This window comes from Magallana gigas, chromosome 8, assembly GCF_963853765.1.
Source record: "Magallana gigas chromosome 8, xbMagGiga1.1, whole genome shotgun sequence".
Lineage (NCBI taxonomy): Eukaryota > Metazoa > Mollusca > Bivalvia > Ostreida > Ostreidae > Magallana > Magallana gigas.
This window is the reverse complement of record NC_088860.1, coordinates 33,782,796-33,809,488: the sequence shown is the minus strand read 5'-3', so window position 1 is coordinate 33,809,488 and position 26,693 is coordinate 33,782,796. Positions and strand designations below refer to the sequence as shown.

Sequence of the window (26,693 nt, the reverse complement as noted above, 5' to 3'; positions counted from 1 at the left end):
TTTTTGAAAAGTAATTGATTAAATGAGTGATTTCTGATTACTCACCACTACTTAAAAACCTATAATCGATTTTTACAAGATACAAGTTTACATAATTTCGTTTAGAATTTGTTTGGATTAGATACGCGATAAGGTCCAAGATTTTTTTGTTGTCATCCATTATTATTTAGGACCAATAAGCCGGTAAAAAAGTCTCAGAAAAGATTTCCGGAGTTTAATTACCTTCCTAGAAATAAATATGTTTACGTTTACTAATTTCTACCTTATTGAGAATAAGAAGGAGTTTCTTTTTTATAAAAAGGGGACTCGTACCATTCCTTTGGGTATGACCTACATATCTATTGATGCACCATGACACAAAAAACAAAAATATGACAGGTGTAAAGTTAGTATTCCAAAGGTTTTCAAGATATTTGAATATTTCTTGTTGCAGAGGATTGGGACCACTCCTATGGATAATCTCTGTCATACCATTTGATGCTCCATAACACAAGCAACAACATGGTTATGGGGTTTCATCTCAAGAATATTTCCTATCTCAAAGTATTTAGACTTTCTCGTTTCAGGGGAGGGGGATCAAAAATACCCCCATACAAGACCTGTATATCATTTGATAGCAGAAAGAACAAAGACTTCTATGGTTTAATGGTAAAAATATCAATAGTTTTCAAAAAAGTTTGTTATCTTCAGTTCCAGGGGGTAAGGATGACCCGAAGGATCATGTTTAATGTATCTTGCCATATACAGGAAGTATATCTAAGGTGAAGGGGTAGGGATTTTTACTAGATAGTTCACAACTTACAACGTGTTAGAAATTTAGGTCGATGGGAATGATTCCAGAGCATTTGCCTAATCAACATTGTTAAACTATATGTAAATGTAGTGAAGGTAAATCAACAAGATACGAGAAACTGCAAATGTCAATCGTTTACAAAAAAAAAAAATGAGAGAATTTTTAAAAGATGAATACAAATTTATTTCATTATCGATTTCTTTCTTTAAAATGTGATTGTTATAACTTTATACAACTTTATTTCATTATCGAAAATTTTTAATGAAAACATAATACTTAACTTGGCTCATTCTGTGATATACGATTAGTCATATAGACCATTAAGTTCAACATTGAAATAATCGATCTCCAAAACGAGACTGTAAGTACATCAGATATGTTGATATGTTTGATATTAGAACTTTTCTGTGCAGTTTGCTTTTAGAATAAAAAAAATTTTTAATGTCAATCTCTACGTGTGGTTTTTAACCTATTTTCTAATATATTTGTTTTAAAGCTATTGCTTCCATCACGTTTTGGTGATTTTTAATAAAATTAAAAAATACAAATACCTGTAAAAAAAAAATAAATGGAAATCGATCAAAGTGAAAAAATATTAGTTATCTTCATTGCCACATTATCATTGTGTTTATGTTAGTACCATGGATGAATTGTTTGTCAGTTTAATTTTCCATTGTTCATTGAATCTACCTAAAAGTAGAATAAGACACCCGTGTAGATCAAGGCATTATTAAACACTTTCCATTTTGATTATATTGTGTGAGAATTGCTTTTTCTTTTGGTGATTAAGGTAATTATTTTAATTTATTAAAAAACTACACATAACTTTAGTTTTTGTGTTTTGCTTTTATACCTTGGTTTATCTTTTCCTTGTCTTTTTCAATAGATGAAGTACACTCTTCCTCTTCGTGGCTACAGTCTGTTCCAATAACAGAATGAATTTTATCATCAAGTAATGGTCCACTTTCACCCTTTTCGTGCAATTCTACATCATCTTTTCTTCGATGGACTGTAATTAAAGAAAATAGATTTATGTATTATTTTCATAGAACGGTATGGGCGTCATTTGATGTAAACGATATATCACCCCAAAATCGGATCAAAGATATTGTATTGTGTAATTTTAAAAATGATACCCACACTTAAAATAATATCAGAAATATTATTTAATTCTGTTTCGTTCGTCCGACCGTTTGTCTGTCGGTCTGTTTTGTTTTTCATTCCAATACTGCTCTTGCATTTTATGCATTAGACTTATCATCTGCTAGAATATGATTTTAATTGTTATGTTGATTTGTAACTTATTTTTTATAATTTTATTTTCATAGTGGGTACATGTAGATAGTTGCCGAACTAAGTTTACAATGTGACAGCAAACTGGGTTTCATTTTGTATTAACAGAACCCATAATCCCTTTTTTGATATATTAAAATCCATCAAGTATGATGCTTACATTACAAATGAAATGCAAATAACTTTTTTGAAAACTGATGGAGTAGTTACATATATGTTGACGGATAATGCATTATGATACTGATATATAGCAAGAAAGAAAAAATGACGCCTTTGATTCGTCGTTTTTCGGCATTTTAAACTATGCATAATGACAAAGAAAAAAAGTGTAATTAGCTCATTTATAGAAACATATTAGCATTTTAGATTAACAGTGTTGTTTCTTTAAAAATAGTTTTTTAAGCCAATATATGCCATAATATCTCGACAAAAAAAAGGTAAACATTTTTTTTATTTCATTATTTTCTGAATTTTTACAATACAATAGTTTTCATATAATTGAAAGAAAAATAAACCCCTTTGGTAAAAAACCAAACCTAGAGGTACTATGAGCAGGCTGATACATGTAAATGTTATACCCCCCCTTCTCCCGATAAAAAAAATTAATTCAAGCAACTCTCTATAGACCCCATCACGGTCACCGTGGTATTTTTTTTCTGCAGAGCAAACATGTATAATTTTATGAAATAAGACAAAAAATAAAATGGGTCAATTACGTCATTTAATTATCTACCCTCCAACTTCGGCAGAGTATATCAATTTGCTTTGCAAGATAGCAGGACCGCAGTTATTGTGAAAGGGACAATTAGAATTAATGGATGTCTTCTTTTTCTTACAGTGACATCGAACTTGCACACAAGACAAAACCCCGAGTCAGAACATATCTACAGGTGAGGCCACTTAAAATTAATATTTTGATTTCCAAACAATTTGGGGCGGGTGGGTGGATTTTTCTTATTCTAAAAATATCGATTTCACCGTCTTGTTTTTTTTTTAATGAAAACTTGTATTTTTAAAGATTTTTTATGCTAATATGAGTACACAAACGAATTTGTGTACAAACCAAATAAATTCCATTTAATTCAAATTACTGTTTCTGCATGAAGACGTGTATCCATGATAACAAACAAACTATCCAACGACTATACACAGGCAGCCATTAAATGTTTTGAAATGTCGATACACCGAGCCTGATTTTTTTTCCAGAAAAAATAAAATAAACTAGATGCTGTCATTAGACAGTAATACCCGCACCAAGTGTTTGCCCCTAAATAACACTGTTTTGTACCAGTTTAATTAAAAATGAAGGCCACATGCAAACTCCGGTAATATATTTAAAAATTATAATTTTCATAACTGAAGGATGAGATCCCATAATACACATGAGCAGCACTTTATGTGCAATTTGGGGTTGAACTGTTTGCAGTGAATTTTCAGTTAATCAATCATCTTAACATTTCATGTCATAGAAAGTATAACGGTCTATATAATTATTACAAACAAAATTAAATTATGCCCCCTCCCCGTGGCGGTTGCCGGTTTTAGATTTGCTTCTGTGTGCATACATATGTACATCACCGTGTGCACAGATTTAGAGAAGGGGTGGGAGTGAGGGGTCCAGACCCCCCCCCCCCAATGAAAATTCATTTATATCAATTGTAAAATTACCAAAAATACACCTTGGACCCCAATGCCCTTACAGACATGTAAACGCTCTAACCCACTGCGCTTCAATGTTGGGTAACATTATTTAGGGGGTAAATATATATTTAATTAATATTTAATATACTTTATTGTTTATCTCAATAGGAAGTATACATCACAATATGCAGGTGTACTGCACCACCTTAAAGCTGTTATTTACCTAATAAAATGGTGCAAGTGGATTTGAAGAATAGGTCATAAAAATACATGCATGTTACAAATAACTGATCTTTGTCTGAAGTTACGTACACAACACAGGTCTGCAGGTATCATTAGCGGGTACTAGTTTTACCCAGCTCTTCGATTAGATGGGTTCGCGTGTATACATACATGTCTGTGTTTTCCATATGCAGAAAAGGATTAATTAAAGATCAGCTAAAGGAATTCATTATTGTGTTTTAATTGGATTATCATTATGATGTTGACTAATATAGGTAAGCATATTACATGTAGCAGCAGTAGCACAATATAATGAGATGCCAGCATACATGTACATAAGTTCTACTTTCACTTTTTAAATGTGATCTCCCTTTGACAGCATACTGTATCATCATCTTTTAATATTTAAATAAGCTTATCATCGTTACCTATCCTATCGCATTTGTAAAGTTTTTTTCATTTGTCAGACTTTCACTATTGAGTTGACCCTATCTTGACCATATATAAACAATTTCTTATCAAATTTGTGTATTACATGTAAGTAACTGTACTAGACACTTAATTATCATTTTTATATGAGTTATAGTAGGAAGGAAGGAGTATTTCTTTCTTAATGTATTATAATGCATCAAATACAATGTAGGTCATGACCTTATGGGACTTGCTGTTCTGACCCCACGAAACAGGAAAATACAAAATATCTGCTAATGTCATTACGATGCATCAAATGGTGTAAAGTACATCAATGACCCCCAGGTGTTGTCTTTAACTCGCTTTGCCTGAGTAAGTGCATAGGAGAGTTGATTAAAATCAACTCCCAATAAAGTATTTTATCTTATTCATATGTTACAGTAGTGTTTGATCCATGTGGGTAATTCCTAGCCTAATGATGTCACTGCTTTGTTTAGGAGACTTTACAATTGCCCCAAATAGGCGAATACACATGCATATAACATTTTGTTTATAAATCTTAAAAATTGAATTAAGCAATTTCAAAATGTTAATGTGCATCAGGAGAGAAAAAGCAATCAAGAAATGATTTAAAATTTGCTACTGCACACATGTAAGAATGTATTAAGAAGACTGAATCTTAAGAACCAGGTTAGATTGGGGGGGGGGGGGTGAATGTGGAGTATAAACATTTATAATTTGAATCATTTATTGTTATTAATTTTAACTTGTCAATGAATACTAGTTATTGATCCCAAGGTAGAAATATGACCTCTGATCATATCTCAATAGATCATATGTCAATTATGCAAGGTGTAATGTAATTTTTTTTAAGAATAACATTTTTTACCAGTTTATAAAAGTTTTTAGACACCCAAATTTTATTTTGATTTAATAGATTATTCGACAATTAAGGGGGGGGGGTTATATTTGAGTTTGTTTGGGGGTGGGGGTTCCAAATTAAGTCATATATTTGACAATTTTTTAATGTAATTTAAAATAAGACTAAGCCATACTACAGTCATGAACATGAATAGTATAGAACAAAAAAAACAAACTAATATATGTATATATACATACATGTAGGAAGTATTACAAAACATAGATGATTGATCTATATCTGGGTTCTTAAATTGAATCATATATCATGTACATATTATATTATTGTTTCTTTGTTCAAGGCATTTCAGATGGTATGTAGGTCATGATCCCAAGTGCTCTTCCTTAAATTATCAAATATCATAAAAACCATTGAGATCCCCACCTTAATCCAAAGATATTATTCCTCCTTAGGTCATGGCGCATCAGATCATTATGGCATGTAAGTCGTGACCATAACAGGTGACAAAAGGATGTGGGGTCTAACATTGAACCTTTTAGGAAGAATCGTAGACTCTATTTTAAATGATAACTTGAAAACGGACAAAGATAATAATATAGGGTTTTCATAATGATATATTGACTCTTACTTGCAATATATAGGGTTTATTAGATCTGACCCCTGGGGTCATCCCCACCCCCCAGGAATTTGAAATTACCATATATCTCAGAAACTGTTATATTCATGACCCCTAAACCATATATATTCATGTTTCTGATGTCAAGGGGCATCAAATGTTATGTAGGTCATGGGCCCTGTGGGTGGTCCTGACCCCCTCAAACAGCAAGTCCCTTACGCGGGGGTGTTAAGGAAGCATATGGGCAATTTAGCGTCTTATTTTGACTGTTATATTCAAAATCGTGAAATTAAATAATTATTTTGAATAAGATCAAAAACTTAAAATTATCCTTTACAATAGATGTCAGTGCAATCAAATCGGGTAGTACATCACTGCCACATTGGTGCATTATCACGTGACAACTATAAATAGCTTACGTATATTCCTTAACATAAAATGAGATAGAACAACACTACCCCGCGGTTTCCAAAATAAAATAAGCGTGCCAAGAGAAAGCAAAACATCTCAGTTTAATCAAAACCGCTGCTAGAATCCTATGTTTGTCCTTATTAAAAAGTTATTTATCCGGTTCTAGTAAAACCTTCCCAACTTTTATATAGTTTGCACGGAAAACGGCAAATTGCATCAAAACAACACAAAACATGGGATTCTAGCAGCACTTTTCAATTTAAGCATTGATCAAACTAACGATACGTATAAAATTTCAAGTTCAATATATATGGGGTAGTGTTGTTCTAGTCGGATTTTCACATCGTAAACAACGACAGAGGAAAGCCTGGCCGAGAAATAAAAGCAAATTTACATACCTTTTAGCGAATGATTGATAAAACTAACATCTCCCCCAGTATTCTTATGTTCAATCCTCAATAAATCACACCACAATACTTTATTAGAGTTCTTAGATTAGTTATATTTGGAATATGTTTACAATGCTTTCCGATCAAATTCACACGACATTCAACTTTCAGTCATGACGTCATCAATGTGTAAATCTACGTAACACAAACTAATTTCTGGAAAAAAATTGTCTTCAGTATTTTTTATTTGTTTTTGATCTACGTTTCGTTGCTTAGATATTTAAATATGTACATAATAACTAAGATTTGTGATTTCACGGAATTACATGCAACTCAGATTCCATATGCTTCCTTAACACCCCCGCGTAATATCTTCAAAACAGTTGAGATCCCCACCCTTAAACCATATATATTCTTTTTCCTTGTGTCAAGGGGCATCAAACGGTATGTAGGTCATGGGCCCCGGGGGTGGTCATGACCCCCCTCGAACAGGAAGTACACGAATATCTCGAAAACGGTTGAGATTCCCACCCCTTAACCATATACATTCTTGATCCTTAAAGGGCATCAAAAGATATGTAGATAATGGGCCTCAGGGTCAAATCTAATTTTTCAAAACCGTAATGCACATCTACATTGATCTATGGAACAGTTCCTATCATATCCCAAGATATGATGTGTCTATCCATTAAATCATAAAAGGAGTTCTAGGATCTATGTTTTTTTGAAGTGATAAACGTCAATTTTCTGCTACTTTTTGACTCCCTGGATGAAATTTAAATTTTGAAAACCTTACTGCACATCTTTAGAACAGTCCCTCTCATATCCCAAGATATGATGTGTCTATCCATTAAATCATAAGAGGAGTTCTTGGATCTATTGGGTTTTTTTGAGTGATAAACGTCAATTTTCTGCTACTATTTGACTCCCTGGATGAAATTTAGATTTTTAAAATCTTATTGCACATCTATAGGACAGCCCAAAATATATCCCCAGAGATGACGTAGCTACCCCAAAAGTTGTAAGAGGAGTTCTGGGAACTATACTTTTTTTGCAAAAAAACGTCATTTTTTTGTTGCCCACTGATCCCCTTAATATAAAAAACAATTCTGGAACCTGATCACACTTCAATATGACACCCCCAATCATATTCTAGAAGATCATTTGGCTACTGCAAAAAGAAAATGACGTTTTTTTAACCAGTTTTTATGTAAAAAAAAAAAAAAAAAACGTCATTTTTTAGCAATTAATTGACCCCCAGGACAAAATTGAAAATTCCGAAACCTTATTGCGCATCTATAGGATACCCTAAAACATATTCCAAGAGATGATTTGTCTGCTGTGGAAAATGTAGGAGGAGTTCGGGGAAGAAAACGTCATTTTTTACCAATTATTTGACCCCCAGGACTACCAGAGAATTTTTGAAACCTTTTTACAAAACAACATGACACCCCAAATCAAACACTAAGAGTTCAGATTGCTGGTTTATAAGATGTAAGAGCAGTTTGAGAAAGTAAAACGTGACAGACGGACGGACGGACAGACGGACGGATGGACGGAACAGAGTAACAACAATATACCCGAACTTTCTTTAGAAAGTGCGGGTATAAATATATCGGGGCGGGAAAGGTTGAGAATCTATAAATTAATTTTATGTGGCCTCATAGGCAACCTTTATGTCAAATTGTACATTCTAATCATTTCCATTTATACAAGATATGACAGACAGGAATTAAGCATTATTAAACAATGACCTTGAACTTACACAACTGCTTCTGGGTAAAGGTCATGTCATATCCACGGGTCATCAGTAATCTTTATATAAAATAGAAACTTCCAATCTTTTTCCATTAAAATGATATAGACCGGACACGAAATTTTACAGTTCTATTGCAAGTGACCTTGATCTTATCAAAATGATCCTGGGTAAAGGTAATGGCACACACCCGCAGATCATAAGTAGTCTTTGTGTGAAGAAAGAGCTTATGGCTCTTAATAAAAAGTCATGGACCGGACACAAAATTTGCATTTCCCTGTCTCCTTGCCCAAATAAGTTTGAGTCAAGGTCATGACACACCCTCAGGTCATGAGCAAGTTTCGTGTGAAGTAAAATCTTTCAACGTGTCTCAAAAAACAATAATAACCGTACACGAATTTTGCACAGATGACGGACAGCGTGATTCACTTTAATTACGATTTCATCAAAATATCTAGGGTAGAAATGATTAGACTCGGCCTCGTTAAGGTGGCTCTATACACCCAAAGATTATTCCAATTTTCAATAGAAGACCACAAAACATATACCTTTCAAATATTAAAATGATGATAGTGATACTGTAAGTATTTTTAAAGAATTTCAAAATGTTTTTTAGTGATTTTGTAAGATAATTTTAAATATGTTAACTATCAACAAAATGAAATAATTTTTTTGCCATATGATGGATATGTCCTTCAAACACATTAAAAATATATGACTTTATAACATTTAAAAATTCTATTATTGAATTTTTTTAAATTTTTTCCCCAAAACCCAATTTTTTATATATTCTTTCTCTGTTGACAAATTATCTGAAAAAGCTGCTTGATGTTATAAAAATGTATTTTGATAACATCAAGCAGCTGTTGATAATGGTATGTTATTTTCAAGATTAATAGATTTTCAAAGCATATCACTGTTCAAATATTAACCAAATAAAAAAGATTTATTATCAAAATTCATATTTAACTGTAAATCATCAAGCCAGTGTTTAATTTTGTCCCAAAGTTCTTTTATGAGGTAGCATTCAGAAAATAAATGGTCTATTGTTTCTGTTAACTGTCCACAGAAAGAGCATGAAGAAGAGTTGATTAAATTGCAATTACATAAGTATTTATTTGTTGCAGAAATTCTGTAAATTAACTGGGTTTAAAGCCATTGTAACCTAGTTTCTTGAGAACATTTAAACGGCAAATTATAATTGAGGTTCCATTCTTTTCTTGTAAAGTAGTATCCCTTTTCTTCCCATTTTTTTCAGATGTGGGCAACCCTTTCGTTTTTGAAATAAGTGCATTATACATTTCCTTACAGCCCTTGTTTGAGTTCATAAAAATTATTAATATGTTTGGGTATCTCAGATTATAATCATTTCTTATACATCTGCCATCCTTCTTTTGATAACTTTTGATTGCTGAAATAAGACCTGAATATTGAAGAAAATTTAATTTTGCATTGTAAAAAGTATTAAAATCGTAAAAAGGAATGTAACTACCATTTGCATTACATATGTCACTAATGTATCTTATCCCATTATCAAAACAATTTCTAAAAAAGAATGTTTCTTTATCAATTGTAATATCCGGATTATACCATAAGTTGTCATTTGATATGTTTTTACATATCAAATGACAACTTATGGTATAAGTTGTCATTTGATATGTTTTTACATTGTTTTGAAATATCTGCCTTATAAACCAGTATCCAACTTCGAAGGACATCTTTCCAGAATTTATTTCTTGTTCTATCTTTTAGAATTTTGACAAAGTGTATTCCAAAGTTCATAAGTTCTGGTATAGTAACATTTAAATCAAATTCAAATAATTTCTCCTATCTTGAATCCGTGGATGATATTAGTCGTCTTGTCCAACTAGACTTGAGAGCAATTACAAAATCTGATTATTCTATCATCTTTCGACCCCATCTTTATAATCTTGTATAACTGCAGCTTTTTTAATTTTGTAGTTTATCATCCCACAAAAATTCATACAGTTTATTCTCAAAAAAATATTTTATAAAGTGGCTTGGAGGATTTGGTAAAGTCAGTATCAAATGATACATCTTTGGAATAAAAAGGGTTTTAATGATTGATAGTTTCCAAGCGGGGTAAGCTTTCTATTTTCCCACTGTTTTCTTAACTTTAATATTTGTTCCATCTTGTTGGTATAATTTAGATTTATCATTTCATCTAAGTTAACAGAAAACTTTATTCCAAGTAAATCGAACGTTGTTTCTTCCCAATTAAATTTCCATCTTTATTGGTGATAAACATTTATGGTGAATTTTTAGCTCCCTAGCCATATCAGTTTTGTTAAACTGAAATTAATTTTTAGGCCTGATATTTCTGCAAAATAGTCTAATGTTTGAAGTATACCACTAGAGATGCTGACCCATCTGATATCAGGGATGTATCATCAGCATATTTTGATATCTTATATTCTTCTTCGTCAATCTCAATTCCTTTAATATCTCTATTGTTTCGGATTAAACTATCTAAAATTTCTGCGCAGAGAATAAATAAGTATGGAGATACTGGGTCTCCTTGTCTACAGCCTCTATGAGGGTTAAAATATTGGGAGAGTATACCATTTTGAATAACACAAGAGGATATATTCTGATAAAAACACTTGATCCACGTTTTGATTGAAACTAAAAGTTAAAGAAGGTTAAAGTTAGGAATATAAAGTTCCATGAAACTGTATCAAATGCTTTTTCAAAATCTATTAACATCAATAGGCCTGAAATATCATTGAATTCAGTGTAACTCAGAATATCATATACAATTCTAATATTTACTCCAATAAATCTTCCTTTTAAAAAAGACCGGTTTGATCATCATTTATTATTGTAAGCAGTTTTGTTTTTAACCTTTCTGCAATGCAACCTGAAGCAATTTTCTGAGATGCAACCTGAAGCAATTTTGTAAATTACTGAGAGGAGTGTAATAGGTCTCCATTTTTTAAAAGTTGCCTATTTTTATCTCACACAATATTCGACCAAATAATACGTGTTAGAAAATTTTGGAAATGTAAAAATTCAGAATCCCCAGTGGGATTCTAACTCATGACTTACAGGTCCATTATGATAGTGAATCCTCTAACCCACTGCACTACGTACGCTGTAAGATGATAATGAATTGAAAGAAAAGTCTATAATTAGGGCTTTTCGACTTTCGGTCGAAAAGACCTATTGTTTTAGTTCTATTATTATTATTCTTCTCGACAAAGTTTCGTTGACGATTTTTTAAAAACGGAAAAAAATTAAAAATTAATGTTTAATTCTTTAAGCAATTGTTTAGTTCTCCCTTATGTCCCTTTTTGGACTTCTGGTCTTTATATTTCCGGTTTACACATGCAAAATACAAAATATTAAATGGACCCTTGTATATTATTTTTATTTGTTTATTATAAACTAAGACATTTTGGATTAACATTTTCTCTAACAGTTTTCAAGTAAGGGATCCAGAGGGATCAAAGCTGTTTACCTGTAACCTTTTCTACTTTTCATCCGATTTTTGAAATCTTTTCGGTTTTTTGGTTTGGAGCAATGAGAAAAAATTAAAAATCATGGTCCAAAGGGCCACTTTTTGACTCCTAATAGAAGTTCTAAGGGCATGAAATTGCAACTTTTTAAACGTTGAAAAATTGATTCTGAAAAGTTTTCTCGCTTTGCTCAAAGAACGTAGAATTACTCTAGGCATACCAAGTTTTCTATTCGAGAAATGAATACTTACCTTTTTTTATTTTTTGAAAATAATCTTTTAGAAATTGAAAACGTATTTACTTTTACAGTTCTGAAGTTGCATTTTTGTAAAATTGCATTACTTATAAATTCATACATGTATATAGGCAACTAATTATACCAAGGCGGTGAAGAATTTAAAAAAAAATCGATTATACCTGACATTTTAAATCAAAGAGTGGAAAAAGGAATGTCGAAAAGCCCTTACTTTTTGAATAGTATTAGTATTATACTTGATTTTGTTGTTTATTTCGATAAACAATTCGACACAACATGAAGGTGTCCCATACATGTAAATAATGAATTTGCCATTTAACAAATTAAATTCATTTATTTAACAATTTTTTTTCATAAGAGCAGTCTCATACAAATCAGCCATTACCGGAATAACATGCTTTTTTGTACTGCGTCATCAAAAAGTGATGTATTGAGCCACCTTAATTCCGGTGATCAAAAAGAGGCTTTAATATAACTGTCACGGGGTCGTTATTCCTCGTACAAAATAAATAAATAAAAGGATGGTCCAGTTTCCAACATTACTTTATTATGGCATTCGTGAATAATAATGATGATAAGAAGGTGACCTGAAATGAAAACACTCATACAATTGACGCATACATTTTTATAATATTTAGATATTTTAATTTTAAGATAAAAACAATTAAAGAAAGTATTTCTCACCAAATTCGCCTTCAGTAAAACTTAATAGTAATAGTTTGAAACTAGTGACAATCTCAAACTATTAAATCAGACCAGTTGTAAAACTGTCTCTGTCTGCTGGCAAACGAGTTATGTTCTAAAATCATGGTGCAAAGCATTATAAATTAAGTGTTATCACTCACACTTGCGCACTGACCATACACACCCATGAAAACCTGTTTTTCCACTACCAAATATAGACATACAGTAGCTTTTACCGTATTTGGTAAATCACAACCCAAAATAACACAATCACGTGACAGAACACGAATACCACTCAAACACCAGTAAACTATGAATGAGTTAATAATGAAATGTATGGATGAATGAATGAGTAAATAAATGAATTACTAAATACTAAATTATACTCAATTGTAGCCCTGTGACATAACGTTTATCCAAATATCCTGGTTCCTAAAAATCCTTTTAAAATGCACAGTATACTTATCTCTTGAAATATGAATTGGGGTAATTTGTACATGTATTTGTGCTATATTTTTTTAAAGAATTCATTCCTGGGGACTAATAGTACCTCAATAATACCTTTGATCCCTTCTGAAAACATTTCGTTTCCTTTTTAATTTACACAATAACATAACACTTATCTCTTAGAATATGAATAGTAGCGTACTGTAATTGGGCAATAAGGTTTCTGAAATTCAAATTTCATTCAGAGTCAATTGCAATCAGGTTGGGTCGATTTTTTTAAAGGTAATTGATTAAATGAGTGATTTCTGATTACTCACCACTACTTAAAAACCTATAATCGGTGTTTACAAAATACAAGTTTACATAATTTCTTTTAAAATTTACACAGCAGTCAAGCAACTTTTGGAATATGTTTGGAGTAGATATACGATAAGGTCCAAAAAAAATTATTATCATTTACATGTACAAGGGTTGATCCAAAATTAATGTCACACTATGAACCACGCTTCTCATTGTTAATCCGAATTAAGATCTTTATGAAATTTCGTTGAACACTTAACAAGATATTGAAGTTTATAGCATGATATATACGTGACATCGTCGCGTCACAATTTACATTTTTTAATGTCTGTATTAATGAATAAATTATATGCTTCAAAATTTGAAAATGCCCCAAACAACAAAATATTTTAAAACAGATATGTTATTAACTTTTTCTAAATGTTTTGTAAAATTATGGACCGTTACTGTCCATTCCGGATATCTACGAATGCCTTTTGTCTCTAGATCAAGGGGTAAAAAGGCTTGACATGCGAATAGTGATAAGATGCATTTTTTTGCTTCGATGGATAGAAATCACTTGAAAATGTACTGGAATTGATATATGAACCTAAAATTGAGAGTGAGTGAACAGGGTACCTTAATCGTGGTTTTAATACCTGATAAAAGCATATGTCATGTTAATAAATAAATTAGATATATAGAAGACATACGCTCTGAAGGAAAATTAAAGCTGGGTTTTTACTCCAATAAACTAATTCATCGATTACAAAATGATTAATTAGTTACTGTATAAAACAAAAATGATTAAAAAAAATGTAAAACAACACCATCGTTGCGACTTTATATAGAGTACGAAATTCTACCAGAACGCCAAAGATCTAGAAATGACGTCGCTATCGTGCGGCGACTATCGTTACCTTATGCTCTACAAAATATATTTTTTTCAGAAATAATTATCAAAATGCATTAAAATTGTCAGGTCTGAATTGAATAAGGTAGATAGCACGAATGTTTGTCACTTTACGCAATCTTATCGCATCTGTGACATTACTTTTGGATCAACCCTCATATTATTATTTAGGGTCAATAAGCCGGTAAAAAAGTCTCAGAAAAGATTTCCGGAGTTTATTCCTTCCTGGAAATAAATAAAATATTCTTCCGTTTATTTATTTATAACTTATTGAGAATAAGTAGAGTTTCTTATTGATAAAAAGGGAACTTGTACCAATCCTTTAGGTATGACCTACGTATCAATTGATTTACCATGACACAAGAAACAAAAATATGACTGAGTTACAAATGAAGCACTAACTGTGCAATATAATGGAAAACAGTACATGATACTAATATATAGAAAAAAAAAAGATAAAAATTCATTCGCATTTTTATGTTTATCTCAGTTTAAAAATTAGGATGGATCTATATATTTAAAGAAATACTTCAACTTGTATGTTAATTTATCGTTAAATCATTTGATAAATGCATTAAAATAAGTTTTAAAAGTGTATCTAACATGTAAATTACAATGTCAGCCACTAAATGTACAAAAACAGGTGTCTATTTATTACGTTGTATAACTACATATGGTCATGTCTTCATATTTTTGAGGAAAGGAAAATGTTTGACACAAACGAGCGAAAACATTTTGGAATAGTTGTTTCTTAATTTTCCGACACAGGTAAAACTGGATATTTTTTCATTAATTTTTTTTTGGGGGGGGGGGATTAAATGATAGTAAAATTAGTCCAATGTATCACAAGACGAAAAAAATAAACTTACTTTTTATCATGTAGTAGGCAGACAGCAGTGAGAGAATACAGAGAAGTATGAATATTCCTAATAATATTGCAGCAAACAGAGCGCCATCATCATCGTTGTTTGTACTCCTATTCCATTCGTTGATAGAACCATTTTTAAATTGCTGTGTAGTACTCTGAATATGAGGTCGCGTTGTACTGTTTGATGAAAATTATTTGAAGCAACATTAAAAATACTTTAATTTTCAGTGTTTGTACACCAATTTTAAAGAACTTCGTTGAATAAAAAAGACAAACAGGTGCGGTCAAGACTTTACAGTAAGTATTTGCTCACGTTATATAATTTCAAAACTGAATCCTCATCTGTTAATATTAACAAACATTTGCCAAATATATCTGATAGCGACAAAAAAATTCAAAACATATTTGACAATATTTAATTAAAAATTGAAAATACGTTTTTCTATATCTGTTTTGTTTTCTCTATGCTTAACATCAAAAGCCTAAGTGCAGTTGTCTGTAAATAACATATGAACATAAAAAAATTCAAAACATATTTGACAATATTTAATTAAAATTGAAAAATACGTTACCTTTTACAAGATGGTTCGGCAAGAAAACAACCATCTCCAAGTGAAATGCAAGCCGGGTCTGTAAGGCATTAAAATAATCTTGTTTGTTTCCAGAATGTCTATATAATATTTCTGATTTTAAAAGTTTATCGTTACAAATTTATTTACTTATACTACAAAAAAATCACACTTACGTAAACGGTAAACTTGTAACATTTTATAGTAACTATTGCTGTCTTGGAATTGGAAACAAAATTATCATTATCTCACTATTCAGTAAGTAAGCGTATACGTGTGATATTAATCACACAAACTCAATTTTTAGAGTGTTTGTACTTACATTTATAGATTTCATTGCTGAAGAAAGAGTGATTATGACATCCTTGTGCAAAGTTTCTGCAGCTGTATGACTGAGTTCGTGAAGCGCGTTTCACCAAATATAAACAAAAACCTGAAAATAAATCAAAGCATAAAACGGTTACTCAGTTCTCGATAAATAATACTGTATATTGTCAAAACGTTTTAATCTATTTAAATATTAATGCACCCAATTTAAATTTTACAAAAAGTTTGACAGAAAATCAATAAACACTGTCTGGTGTCTGAGAGAAATTGGAATTGTTTACAGGTCAAATGGACGAATGCTAATTACACAAAATGTGCACTTACTTTTAAATAATTTCATTTACCTTTCTGAATCCTTTCAACAGGTACTATGTAACAGTACTCTAAGAGCTGATCGAAGTTTTCGTTCGGTAAACACGTGTAACCGTTACTTTTGTTACAGTTGAGAGTTGACGACCTCTCAATCCATTCTGTTTCATTTCTTGGACAAAACGTTGTAGCGTACACTGGAAACTTGTATCCGTTAAGCTTTCTCTGAAAGTTTAGAGGGTTCTTTTTATCAACTATATACATGTATTCTTACAAAAGCGTAATGTGTATTTTTATCATTTAACTGATATATGAAGTGAAAGAATATTTTATTAAGGTCTTCCGTTTCCAACGGAAGACCTTTCTATTATTGTGCGGGTTAAGATTATTCTTATTTTTCTTTTTTTTTTTTTTCTTCCTAGACGCGAACTTTGAGGCTTCATATCTTGCTCATTTCTGAACGGATTTTGCTCAAATTTTCAGGGCTAATGGAATTTACAAAACACTATCTTCACCAATTCATAAAAGTTAGAATTCCCTTTCCGTTAACGAGTTATTCCCCTTTTAAAATTTTTTAGGGCCTTTGGTTTCCAGACAAAGGCTCCGAGACTATGATAGCAGGGAATGGGAATCCAACGAATTTGAATAACAATGACATTGAAGTTGTATACATCGGTTTTTGTTTTTGAATTACGTTCCTTATTTAGGAAAAGGTAGGGGGTCAAAAACAGGATTCCAAAAAGTGCAAAAATTTAGACATATTTTCCTTTATATCTTTTTAACGAAAAATATTTTGTTAAAACATGTAGAATAAAAGTTGTGCAGAATATCAAGGGCTTTCATTTGACACCAATAAAAAAGGGCTGGCCCCTTAAATTAAGGGCCAATAGCCCCTAAAAGTTTTTGCTTAATAACTCAAAAACGGTTTGGATTTTGATATAGATGTCGCTGGAAAAGTTGTTTGTTGGGATCTCATAAAGGTCGTAAAAATATTTTTTTGTAAGTGATTTGTGTAGTATGAGTGTAAAAAGCTTTACATGTTGACATGTACCTGTTTTCATTTGACAAGTTAACGAAAGTCTTTGTGCGTACAACTGGCATAAAGTTGCCGCAGAAAGTATGCTGGTTTATACAGGAGGCATTAATTTATAAGAATTTTTTTTTTGTTGGAGTACATGCTTTTTTTTTAGGAGTTTAAGTCATTGTTGTTAAGTTCTTAGTGCACAATCATTAAAAACGGCAATTGGAAAACAAAACATTCTTTTTCTTTTCTTTTTAACCACAAAATATGGAATTAAAAAACTCTATGCATTACATTTTATTTATTAACTCCATGCATTTAAAATCTACCTTGAATCAGAGCTGTGTGTGTGTGTACCATTACGTAAGCTCTCCCTCGCCCGCGGCCGAGAAAATCGGTCACCATGCTCGCGGCTGGACTACCTAGCGGTCAGCGGTTATCTAATACACGAGAGTTGCGTCTCTCATATATGAGTTTATTTAGCCGCGAACTCAAGAATTGTTTTAGTTTTGATTACACAAAATCTTTTGTGGATTAAACGATTGGATGTCAAGTAAGAAATAGTTCATTTAATTAATAAAAGCAATGTCATTCTCTATAGCAATAATAGACTAAGATCAATTGTGGGGTTTAAGTTTAAAATATATAACTTCTATTTGATAGAGTAAGGTCATTATATTGCAAACTTTTCAAATCTTCCTTGGTTGTGAGCTGTGCGTTTCTGTGCGTTGTACCTTTACGAAATATATTCTTTGCCCACGGCCGAGGAGATCAGCGACGGCTGCATTACCTAGCGGTAAGCGGGTATTTAATACACAAGATTCGCACTTACATGCATATGAACGTGTTTGAGTTAATATAGCCGTATATACAAGAACTGTTTTAATTTTATGTTATAAAAGTTTGTCCTACTTGTATATATTTAATTAAATATTTGAGTGTAAATGAATATTAATGAACGATATTACTCCAAATCGGAAAAATCGTTAGACATAAACTAATGGTTGGTTTGTTTATGTAAACTACTTTAAAAACTGTACAATTAATGTTTTAAATCACCCCCCCCCCCCTCAAATATTAAACATTTAAATGATGATAATCCCTCGCACATGGCTGAGGAGATCCGGCGAGAGTGGATAAGTGATCCGCGGTCGGTTCGTGTTCTTCTACATGTACCTTATGACGCGTTTATGTTTCATATTTTGCACGGACACAACTATATTTTATTATGTTTTCAACTATTATATTGGTTTAAGATGAAAAGATAAATTTATTTTACTTGTACAGTTGATTAAGCATTGATTTATACGATAGCGTATAAGGTAGTTTAAAAATCAAATCAAATTATAATCAAAGTTCCATGTTACATGTTTGCGGTAGGTGCTAGCACGATAAAGGAATGCCCTGAATTGAGGCATTCGATGATTATTTTAAAAAATATTCACATGAGTTTAAACAACTTTAGATTAGATTCTATCGGTCACATATTAATCACTACTGTAGTTTCATTGTGGAAGCGAACTCATTGCTGCCCCCCCCCCTCCTCCCGCCCCGCTGACTGGTGCTCGCGCTGGATTTTTTTTTTAATTGGAGAAAAGATAGCAAGATCTGTCGAAAATCATTTTTGGTGGTTTCTTATGTGTAACATTTTGTTTCACTTTCCCACCCCTTTGTTTATTCGGCCAGTCTGTGTTAATTCAATTGCCGCATGCGACCGATAATCTTGTGTCGCTTCAGCGCACACAGCTCAGAACATTTATAGCCCCAGGTCATCAATTGTTATGTAATTGAGTAACAGTTGGAAGGGTGATTTTACTACATAAAATAATAAAATCATAATATAATCTATTTGAATTGTCAATCATGCGTATAGATTCCCATAATAATTAATTTTTTTATTACCTTTCTATGTTTACATTTAATTTTGTTCAAATAATTAATAAATTTTCTATCATTTAAATTGTGTGCTTCATCAAATACGTATTCCGATTACCTTGAAGTCATTAATTTTCCATTGGCTTTTGACAAAAGAGAGACGCCTGACCATCCAATGAAAACAAATACACAGAGTTTGATTGACAGGTTTAGCCAGGTGCAGGTCTCACCCGATGTCCGAGGTTATGTGTGCTGCTTGTACACAGCCGAATGGTCTCAGTAAGAGTTATCGATGTAAATAAATAATAAAAATACATGCTTATCAAAACATGATCGTGCAAGTTAAAGTTGATTTAGGTTTGTTCCAATAGAAATCATGTTTCACTAACTGTATTTAATATTTTTTATGTATAGCGAATTTTAATATTGTTTCAGTACTGAAACATCGCATGAAAACGTTAAATATACATGTAATTATCTGTTACTAGTCGTCTTTTAATATATATACCTTTCTTTTGTTTGTTAAAAATTCGCTCAATTTTGTTAAAGTAATGTAAAACACGGGCGCCATTTTGAAACAATTAACTTGTCAGAGAGTTCCGAATGAAATCTGATGAACGTTTCACACGGTTCTCGCACGCTTTGCTCGAAACGATTTACACGCTTTGCCCGAAACGCTAAACGGTTTACATGAAACTCTAAAAGGTTTACACGAAACGTTTCTCGCACGTAGGCCGCACGCTTTTTTGGTGTAGTAGTACGTTTTAGGGTCTGTAAATTTTGTCAGCACGCAATTCTAAACGTGCACATAGTCTTCAAAAATTTAGAAATATTTTAATATAGAAGTTATCTTTGAGAAAGGTTTACGTGTTTTGTAGGCGGGTTCAGTTTAAAAAAGAAATACAATTCCTGACATGAATCATGAGTACATACTGTTTATAACAATGCTTGCTACCCTTGAAAATTTAACTCGCCATTAAACATCTCACTTTTTAAAGAATGTTTGAAACGATTACATAAACTCTGCTCGACAAATAGTTTTCCTAAAATATTTTCTTCCTTTCTTTGTTTCAAAACACGTTTTATATACAGGCTTTCAATCACAACACGTTTTTATAACAAAAGCAGAACTGAAAGTATAGTAATTATAATCGTTTGACACCATATAACATATATTTTCAACTCGCAGCAACAACGGAAGACCTACTCGGGGCTTTGCCACGAGCTCTGCTCTAGTTTCTATTCTATATTTCTATAATATTATTTCTATTTCTATATTAAAGAAAACACTAGTCCTTATAAGTCTTAAAGTGTTTTGAAAAGAGAAACTGTTATTATGAAATAAGTGAGATAGTTATAGGCCATTATTGTACGAGATTTTCATTTGTTTGCTTTCTTTCACGAAAGCTTCTCCAGCCAGTCTGAAAATATAATCTTTAAATATTTTATAGAAAAGTTAGCAGTTTTTGATAATTTTTAATTTAAGTCAAACTCAATCGAAAACATCTTACTAATATGATAAATTAACAACCAATTAAGAATTTAGAACACACAAAATACAGCAGTTACCTTCATTTACACAAGCACCCAATGCTAGTCTCAAACTTGCTTACTAATTGAGCCTACTCGTTGCCCTTTTCTTGTCTTCATGAATAATTTTGTCTCTTAAATTTAATTGGCCATATCACATGTAAGTGCATGTCATTTGATTACGTGTAACTAATAGGGTGTTGGGAATGCTAAAATATATCGCTGGTAACGATGTGCAATATTAGGCTTTTAAATCTGTTAAATAAGGCGTAATTTAGGATTTTTTTGTTGATGAACATTGTGCCTAAATTTTGCAATGCTTTAAAACATAATAAATTTTAACCAATTTAATTAAAGCCTCGTTCTAGACCGTGAATATTGTACCCTCGGTGGCATTTTACTCCCACACTGGTAAAAATGAATTATTCTATTATTGTGTTTCCTACAGCATTATTTATTTCGTTTTACTTTTTAATAAAATGTAAATGTTTCTACGTTCTGCGAGGTAAATGTCTTAAACTACAAAATACATATTAGATTCTTAATGCCTTTTCATTGTTTGAAATTTGAAACAATTCTACAATTTAAATTTCCATCCATAAACATGGCTATAGTGGACGATGTTTTTGTTGAATTCCATGTGTTAAAATATATTTGGTACATTCTTGTTTAGTTGTATACAAGAATGTATATGTTTGAAGTAGTGTGACGTACTTTAATTTCTAGTTTTATATACATGTAGTATTAGGTATTTTGATTCAATTTAATTCATTTATATATTAATCTCTCATTCTTTGAGCTGCACTGCAATACTAACTGTATGTGTTGTGTGTGATTAAACCTAAACACCCCTATTTAAGATAAGGGTTTAGTCTAAATAAATATAGTAAAGAATTGTTTTGGAATGTTCCATTATTATAAAGATGTTTGTATTATTCTGTGATTGGTCAGTATTGGTCACTGCTGACCGTGCAAGAGAGTATTTCTTTTCTGATCTGGTTTTGTAATTAATTCTGCAAGACTTGGTGAAGAGTGAAGACGGATGTGACATGTCAACTTCATGACTTACGATAATTTCCACTCTTAGACCTGTAAGTAATTTTCTTTTAAACTATAACAAGTAATTGCTAAAGTATAGGTTTAGGATATAAATAAATGATAAATAAATCTGTTTAACTAGTATGAGTGCGGATAATGAATGCTTTTGACATGTTTTGAAATTTGTGTAACTGTGGAATGGATTATCATTATTGTTCTCAATGTTATATTCATTAAATTAGTCAGACTGTAACTTTAAAGTAAACATACGATATTGATTGTATAAGGTCATATATGGTGATCAATGCATGATATGTAATGCAGAAATCTGGTAAATAAGGATCAGCACTCAGTTTCAAAAATTGGTAACTATATGTTTTTGTCATTGCTGTAAATAGTTTAAATGATATTTAATACGGTACATATTTCTGATCATTTGGAAATATTGTTTTAATATAAATTATCAAGTTATTGCTGTTTGCTTATAATAGAATAAATAGGTGACCTAAGTAAATACATGTTATATGTAAATGTATGTGCACTGTTTGTGTATGTATTGTCTCTCATGTGCTTATATGTTCTATGTATGTGTTTTTCTAGAGTTTTTCCTGAAATTTACATTGTCCTATAATTTCCAAACAAGTGTAATAAAAAGGAGTCGAACCCTGAAATCGACTTTGTGTTCATACTTCATCCCGCAACAAAACCCGGTTACATGTACACAGTAATTTCACCTTATTGTTTAACAGGGATGGGGTAATTATAATCAGTAATCGTAATCAGTTGTAATTGATTACAGGTTGCTTAGTAATCATGAGTAATCAGTAATCATCCAGTTTTCTGTTTACAAGTAATTGTAATTTAATCTTTGAAAAAACCCTGTAATCATGATTAATTTTAGATTACTTTTATGATTACAATAGTAAAATTAAAATGCTTGATATAAAAATTCATTAGAGTTTTTAAGTGAATAACTGAACTTAAGATATTGTTTCAGAAAGGAATGGATATCATTAATGTAATATGTGTTTTAGCAGCTAAGATAATATAATGTGAGTTAAGCCATCTTCGGTTCCATTATAAAATAATATATATTATATCAAAGCATGCCTAGTCATTGATTGTATTAATTATAGTAAAAACAATAACCCTGTAGTTTAAGTTCAACACATGTCAACACGTCAATTATGTGTAAACGGTTTTCTTCTTAATTATATGATTTTTAAAAAATTGTGCCTTATATGATAAATAAATTAATGTCTTTCTTTTTAGAACAAAGACAGAGATACGTGTATTTACGCAACTGAAAAAGATGGTTAGAAAAAATACAAAAACTTCCTCATGTTAATAATACAGTAAATTTAAAAAAAAAATTAAATTTATAAATTGATATCAGAATTAATACTCCTGTCAAAAATGCATTGTTTCTTTCCTAAACATTAAAAAAAAACGAGAACCCCCCCCCTACAAATACTGGTTATTTAATCTAAAGTAATCATGAATACAAGAAGGAATAGTAATTATATATATATATATATATATATATATATATATATATATATATATATATATATATATATATATATATATATATATATATATATATATATATATATACTAGTATATATATATATATATATCTTATTGACAGATTGACAGCATGAGTCATTGCTTTTCATGCAGTGTGTGTTTGTAACAATTTTGAATATACATTTTGGGATATCAAATGTTTCAAGGACCATTTAAATGCTTTCGACAATAGTTTTCAAAGATTTACCTTATAACAAAGAGTTATATTACAAAGATTAACTGCATCATTGGCCAACGAACATTATCTACATGTAGGATAGTGACAAAGAAATTTGCTTTATTCTCTGAAATTCGTAATACCACTGATGTACATGTTCGTGTACCTTGCGCTATATATAGTACTGTATTTTCAAGCAAACTATGAAATTAATGTATTCTAACTGTAACTAATCTTCAAAATAAGTCTACATGTATAATTAGGTTTCCATATGTTAAATATATAAACTGGTTTACATATTCTTGCATCAATATCGCTGACTATTTTGCTTGAATTTAGTATATGTACATGCATTTAGATTAACCTTTTAAACATTTTAAGACTGGTTGGATTATTTTGCACGTCCCTTTACACTTTCAATAAGGAACCACCAACATTGCGCTGATATTATTGCATGTAATACTGAAAATCAGGAGTTTGTTTACAGAATGTATCGATGTTTTAATCTTTTTTCATAGCTCCATTAACAAAAGATCATTGATATTGTTTTTGTTGAATGAAGATCATACCGAATTTCTATGAAACTGAGGAAATTAATTGAGTGCGTAAGTAGCGTACGAGCACATGCATTTGGCATTATATTTTTATCTTTTTTTTCTTATAATAAAAATATGTACCCTAACGATACACAAGGCACGCATAGGCGTTTTTTCGGATTTATTTCAATCTAATTAAAACTAGATATTTTATCCGCTCCTAGTAGATCGCAACTTTGCGGATCAAAGATCTAATTTTAATAAGACAAGATTAATTTTAAACTGCCACATAATTTGAGATGTTTGCTTGAAACTCATCGGTAAAATTATTTTGCAATTTTCTCCGTCTCTTATCTTCTCCTTCAACATTTAAGCTTACAACCGATGCAACTTTAGCCATTTATCCCATATCTAAGGAAGTAGAGATGCAGATTGAGAGGTGTTTTTTTATTAATGACAGGTGTAATTCGCCATTTTGGTTAAATTGGTTGCATACTTAGATTTAGAAGGACCGATGGGAAGACAAAGCTGATGTAAAAAAAATCATAGATGAGTTCCAAGCAAAACATAAAGCAGGTGTGACAGTTTCAAATATATACAAGATGGCAGGGATGTGTACCTTGTATATTTTAATGTATTCGACCGATTCAACCAAAGCGTACATTAATATTTAAAAAAACATTGTTCAACATTAACTGCCTTAGATATGCGAAAAATTGGCTACAGACAGAGAAGAAAGCAAAATAATTTTTCCGATGAGTTTTAAGCGAAAGTTCAGCTGATGTGACAGTTTTAAATAAATCCAAGATGGCAGGAATTTGTATTTTGTGTATGATTAGGAAGAGGGGACATGATATCCTTTAAAGAGAATAATATAAAACATCAGGTGCCTGTGCGTACGAGAGTCTTTAGGCAAGGGCTTTTAGACGATAAACCTAATACGGCTAACGTGTACGAACAAACTACATTTACTTAACGTATTTTATAGGCCTACATAAAAAGAATTTTTTTAAATCTACATAAAGTATTACTTTTTACAATTCGATAGGTATAAAAGTACAATAAGATGACAGTCACTGTAACTAATTTTCTAGTTCGTTACAAAAATGGTTTGATTCCATATGACGATTACATTCAGGGCGTGAATACGCAGTATTACATTGATGAAAAACAAAAGGGTAAAACAAAATAAAAATTATAGTCAATAATTTTCGACGAATAAATACTTCATCAAAATAGTTCCTAATGGTAATTCTTGCACTGAATGTTATTGTAGCTAATCAATTCTTTCTTTCTTTTTTCTTAATGAAATTTTTAGATATTTAGGGAGCTAAGTTAAGATGTTATGAAGAACAGAAAATAATATACTTACACATTCGTTTTGAACGAGAAGAGAGGCTAAGAAAGTCCCCACTACCACAAAACATACTTTGGAATGCAGACTCATTTCGACGCCTTCAAAAGTAAGTAATGTTGTTCTGTGTTTTAAAAATTCTTCCAATGTAATGTAAATCTGTTCTTGACATTTTATAACATTTTTTCTGGTTTCTTCTTTAGAATATCACCTGATGGGGCACCAGAAGGGTTACGAGTATTTATGCATTAAAGAGTTTATATATTAAATATTCTCAAATTCTCCGACTCTGTAAAAATACATTTACTAACATGTAAGAGAAAAAATAAAAATATGTATCTGATTCAAACTACAAATTTATATAGTCAACAGAATTACAAACCTGTAACCAACGATCCCCAGAGACTTCTGTACCTAGCGTTAAAAAGAACTCGTTGTTAAAAAAAAACATCCAAATATGGGGAGCGTATTTAACAAAACAATACTTAAAATCCTCCGATAGAGGACACCCTTTGAATTTTGGTGCACAGGGTTTGATTACACAATGAATTGTATGATTAAGAAGAAAAAGCATTTTTATGAAATGATGTAAAAGATATTTTACTTTTTAATTATGACAAACAGGAATAAGAAGAAATGTGATAAAATTAAGCATTGAATCATTATCTTTCGAAAGACATATATAATCCCATAACCCCAATGGCATGTGCACACAACTTTAGTTATGCACGTTATGAAAATTTATTTGCCCATACCGTTGCAATTGAAAGACTACATCTTTTAAAACATAATGACTTGATGCATATATTTATTTTATTTATTTATAACTCTCTGCATTGTATGAAAATGTGAATTTATCAAAATCCCTGTTTTATACTAAGGGCAAGTTCACTGTAACAGTCACTTCCTTGATTTCGCTTTTCGTTTGCGACTGCACTTATACAGCGTTTAACGTGTCTGCTGTGAAAATTTATATCTTGGGACAGACTATAGGTAGAAATGTATCGATAACATTATTATATTAAATTGATTTAAAACAAATAAGCCTG

The 26,693-nt window shown here is 31.2% G+C and overlaps 1 protein-coding gene and 1 long non-coding RNA gene across 2 annotated transcripts; both read right to left on the bottom strand.

The window, feature by feature from the left end:
• Positions 1 to 1,421: 1,421 nt before the first annotated feature.
• LOC136270976 (uncharacterized) lies at positions 1,422 to 26,088 on the bottom strand. The gene is made up of 7 exons (XM_066070025.1): positions 25,663 to 26,088; positions 16,579 to 16,768; positions 16,230 to 16,340; positions 15,911 to 15,968; positions 15,340 to 15,515; positions 1,647 to 1,802; positions 1,422 to 1,483 (listed from the first exon to the last, which is right to left on the bottom strand). The coding sequence occupies exons 1-7, from the start codon at positions 25,735 to 25,737 to the stop codon at positions 1,422 to 1,424; spliced, it is 828 nt and encodes a 275-aa protein (XP_065926097.1). The 5' UTR covers positions 25,738 to 26,088.
• Positions 12,673 to 13,221, bottom strand: LOC136271047 (uncharacterized). The gene is made up of 2 exons (XR_010708841.1): positions 12,832 to 13,221; positions 12,673 to 12,734 (listed from the first exon to the last, which is right to left on the bottom strand). It is a non-coding gene; the product is annotated as an uncharacterized lncRNA (long non-coding RNA).
• Positions 26,089 to 26,693: the final 605 nt, after the last annotated feature.

Bases quoted from the DNA above. Each gene is read 5' to 3' on its own strand.
- LOC136270976 (XM_066070025.1), bottom strand. From the start codon at position 25,737: ATGAGTCTGCATTCCAAAGTATGTTTTGTGGTAGTGGGGACTTTCTTA. The intron at 1,803-15,339 runs GTAAGTTTATTT...CTTTAATTACAG, and splicing joins TGCCTACTACATGATAAAAA to TCCATCGAAGAAAAGATGAT. The intron at 1,484-1,646 runs GTATAAAAGCAA...TTCTACTTTTAG, and splicing joins CAAGGAAAAGATAAACCAAG to GTAGATTCAATGAACAATGG.